At 42.2% G+C, this 4,064-nt stretch overlaps 1 protein-coding gene across 1 annotated transcript; it reads right to left on the bottom strand.

The window, feature by feature from the left end:
* Positions 1–392: 392 nt before the first annotated feature.
* On the bottom strand, positions 393–3,160 carry LOC122780216 (UDP-glucuronosyltransferase 2C1-like). The gene is made up of 3 exons (XM_044043073.1): positions 2,867–3,160; positions 2,056–2,769; positions 393–1,265 (listed from the first exon to the last, which is right to left on the bottom strand). Exons 1-3 carry the CDS (start codon positions 3,158–3,160, stop codon positions 681–683), a joined length of 1,593 nt encoding a protein of 530 aa, XP_043899008.1. The 3' UTR covers positions 393–680.
* Positions 3,161–4,064: the final 904 nt, after the last annotated feature.

The raw sequence follows: 4,064 nt of genomic DNA, 5'->3' as shown, positions 1-4,064 counted from the left end.
ATGCCAACTCATAATTAAATTTAGATTTTTTTTAAGATTTACATCATTAATATCAAGGGAGACTATACACAGATGCATATTCTTTTCAGCACACAATATTTCTTGTATTAGTTCAGTATTTGGAAAGGGGGATGTGGACATGTGATACATCAAAAAACTGATTTTTGTGCAATAGTCTGTCAAAATGTTCCATTTATAATGATGAAAATGCATTTACCTTTGTATCAAAGTGACACATGTGAGACTATTCAAAAGAGTATACAACACTGATTACTAGACACAGTGATCTGAATTTTGCTTCAAATATTTTAGTGTAACATTGAATGTAAAATTAAAGAAATGACGCAATGAGATTAATGATTGTATCACCACAAATCTGCCACGGTGACAAATGATTTTGAAACCGAAGAGAGATTAATTTATTTGTACATCTTACATGGTAGCTTAGTCTGATCGTTATTTTTACAAAGGCTTAAAAATGAGACACTTTAAGATGTAAATAAGTGATGAAACAATACAGAATTCTATGGAATTCTATTGGTCCAATTAAGACTGGATCAGATGTTGGCAAATTAAAACGAACTCCAACGAGATCCTAAAACATAAATCTCACTTAAAATGGTCACACACCAGTTCCTCAGAGAACCTGTTGAAGCATATTTCTACACAAGTTTGACCTCTCAGTGTTGTTTGGTTTTGGGTTTCCTTCTACTTCTGCAGCACAGACATCTGACAAGGACAAAAACAGAGTACAGCAATACAGCCACTGCAGTCAGCAGTACTAGCAGTACATCTACATTGTAGTATGAGTACCAGGGCATCTTATAAGCCTCTGTACGCAGGTGGGGAGCTCCTTTATGGCGCATGACAAATTCCACCCAGAAGATGGCCTGATCCATGGGTGTTATTGGCTGATCTCGGTGCAAACGTGAAAGTCTTTGGATGTTCTCTCTGTAGCACTTTTCAAAGAGCAACTCCTTCAGTTCTTGTTCAAGCCTGTGTTCATTAACTTCACCCAGCTGAATGATCTTTGCAGCTCCTCTCTCCTGCAGACGCAGAAGGTTGTCAAACTGGTCAAAGAACAAGGGAATCCCCAAGACAGGGACACCATAGTAAATGGCCTCCTGGACTCCATTGGTTCCCCCATGCGCTATAAAGACTTTGGTCTGTGGGTGACCGAGGAGGTCCTTCTGCGGCATCCAGTCCACGATCAGTGTGTTGTTGCCCAGAGTGGAGGGTCGTTCCCCTTTGTGCCTCCAGATCACCTGATCAGAAAACAAGAAGAGTCCATCAGACAGCAGAGAGACAGTGAGGCAAAAGCATCTTGTGTACAAGATGATTAGCAGAAGAACCCAACAACCTTTGCTTTCCCTTAGATTGTAGGTGTTTATATTGTTGTTTGGTCGCTGTCATAAAGATATAACAGTAGCAAGAAGCCTATAAAGAGCACAGACTAGATATAAAAATGGCATAGTCTTCTGGTTTGAAATGTGAAGCCCATGCAGACAAGTAGCAGTTAGCCACCAGGTGTGACTGAGCTAAAATTGTGTTTGAATAGAAGTCTATGCCTACTTCTGACTTGATTTCAGTACATCAGTAAATGTTCATGGACTCAAATACATTATTCCAGGTCTTCTTCAATAGCACATGATGTCTGTTTTGTAAGTTATGTTCCCATTTAGAGGAAAATAGATGATAAAAACGCAGCACATAATATGAGTGGACACCAATGTGACTGACAGCCAGTATTGTCTGGAAGACTACAATCTTTTTTTATCTACAGTCTGTGGGAAGGATACAAGTACTTTAAGTGCTGGTGAGGAAAAGTACCTGCACCAACGGAAAAGTGCAACAGTTCATACATTTAGTAGCAATTTTTCTACAAAATTGATTACAGAGTAAAAGGAAGATGAACACAGATGCTCTCATTTTTCTATTATCATTACACTGTGCAGTAAGTGTTAATATCATAATGTAAAGTTTAATCCAGAACAGTTATGTACAAACCAAATTCAGTATACAAACCATTGCACATTTGAACAATTGTCACTTTACCTTCTGAGGCAACTTGGCGAACACGCTGGCAATTTCATCTGTCACCTCTTTGGGTAAAGCATTAACCAAAGTTCCCAGAGTCATGATGATCACTCCGTGTTTCCCAGCGCTCTGAACAAACTCCTCCAGATCTGCTGGCAGAGGTTGGGCCGGTTTGCACTGAAACCCTCCAATGTAGACTATGTTTGGCATGGTGGGCCGAGGAAATTCAAACACATAGTCTGACCTGAACAGCCAGATGTCTGCTTCCTGAAGAAGCGAGATGACGTCGCATCCACCCTCGAAATATTTATCACAAATGGCATCATAGTGGGGCCCTACCATGAATTTCTGCTGAATAATTACAGTGCTGTAGAAAAACAGGTTTTTGATCCTCTGCATGAAAGTCATTTTGTCGGTTAAACCCGATCCTGGCACTGGGATATAAGAGAGTGGAGTGGGGGCGATTGCAAAGTGGCCTTCTCCACTGGTGATCCATCGAACATTGAGCACTAGAGGCAGTTTGAGATATTTTGCAAGGAGCACTCCTGGTGCCATGGCTGGATCAGTGAGAAGAACATCATACTGAGAATCCATTAAGCTTTTGATCATAGTTTTATCATCAAGGATTTTGCCAAGGGCCTCAGCCCACATTGAATGTGCTGTAGCTAGCATAGACATAAAATCCTTGGTGATTTTGAAGAATGCAAATGTTGAACCCTTTTTTTTCTGCAGCTGAAAAAAAAATAAAGAAAAACAATCCGGTTATTTTTTTTCAAATCATGATATTCCAATAATGATGTTATCATGTGAGGCTTCCTGGATGACATACCCTCATAATCTCTTGTAGGTACAAATCAACAAAGTCTTCTAAAGCTTCATCCAGTTCAATTGTTATTGATGTAAACAGGGGAGACTTTTCTGGAATGTACCAGCTGGCGGACGCCCTGATCACAGTCATGGTGTGTCCCCTGGCATGAAGCTCCTCCAGAAGAATCTTCATATTGATCCAATGGCTGCCATCTACTGGGAACACCAGGATGTTCCCCCCATCACAAGGTGGTGTGAAGGAAATCAAACCTACGCTAAGGAGTGCAAATATTCCACACACGTGGTACAGCAGCATATTTCCTGAAATGAAAAATTAGGAAAATGGGAGTGTTTTTAACCTGGACCAGGACGGTGGTAAGTAACAGTCTTTATTAAAACACGAAAAAACAAGGCAGGTAGACAGAAACGAAGATCCTCAGATAGCTAATCAACGCTATAAGACGGAGGGAAGAGCTCAAAAAGTATGTGTAGAGTCGGTGACATACGTAGACAAACTCACAACAAGTCAAAGGAAGGGGGTGTGGCTAAATACACAGAGGAATCAGGGAGACGACGAACAAGACACGTGAAACAGGTTGGGGTAATCGAGGAGGGGAAAAGTAAAGCGCACACAGAAAAGGGACAAGAAAACTTCAAAATATAAGGGATTTTCACAGTAAAATGACATGAACAAACGCAGCATGACAGAGCCCTCCTCTCAAGAGTTGCCTCCTGGCGACTCAAAACAAACACCAAGAACATACATCAAACATAACATGGAACATCAAACATAACATCAAACATGGAACACCTTCTGGGAAGACAAGGAGGAGAGACAAACATCCCGGGATGTTGGGAACAAATATGAAGGGATGGGGGAAGGGAGAGGTTAAGCCGACTGAGACTAATTAAAGTCCCTAGTGAGAGGGGTCGAGGATGTCCCGGCCAGGGACCCCAACCTCTCCTCAGGACCATAACTCTCCCAGTCCACCAAGTATTCCCCAGCAACGAGAGTCTAAAATCCACAGAACGGTATCAACTAGCTCACCGTCGAGAACCCGGGGGAGAGGAGGGGGTCTGGGTGCGGGAAGCAAGGGAGACACTTTGACAGATTTGACACGAGAGACATGGAAAGTGGGATGTGCACGCCCACGTAGGGAGGGGGCCGCGGAGCGACGCCGATCAGCTGCCCTCTTGAACAGTTCGCACGTAGAGAGCAG

The sequence above is a fragment of the Solea senegalensis genome, linkage group LG13 (genome assembly GCF_019176455.1).
Source record: "Solea senegalensis isolate Sse05_10M linkage group LG13, IFAPA_SoseM_1, whole genome shotgun sequence".
Classification (NCBI taxonomy): domain Eukaryota; kingdom Metazoa; phylum Chordata; class Actinopteri; order Pleuronectiformes; family Soleidae; genus Solea; species Solea senegalensis.
Note: the sequence above shows the minus strand (reverse complement) of the source record. Positions and strands in the feature narration are given on the sequence as shown.

What these genes read in the sequence shown, in the direction of transcription:
- LOC122780216 (XM_044043073.1), bottom strand. Translation starts at nt 3,160, where the DNA reads ATGCTGCTGTACCACGTGTGTGGAATATTTGCACTCCTTAGCGTAGGT. An exon ending in ACCTACAAGAGATTATGAGG is followed by an intron (nt 2,770 to 2,866) that starts GTATGTCATCCA and finishes TTTTTTTTTCAG; the next exon opens with CTGCAGAAAAAAAAGGGTTC. An exon ending in TCGCCAAGTTGCCTCAGAAG is followed by an intron (nt 1,266 to 2,055) that starts GTAAAGTGACAA and finishes TTTTCTGATCAG; the next exon opens with GTGATCTGGAGGCACAAAGG.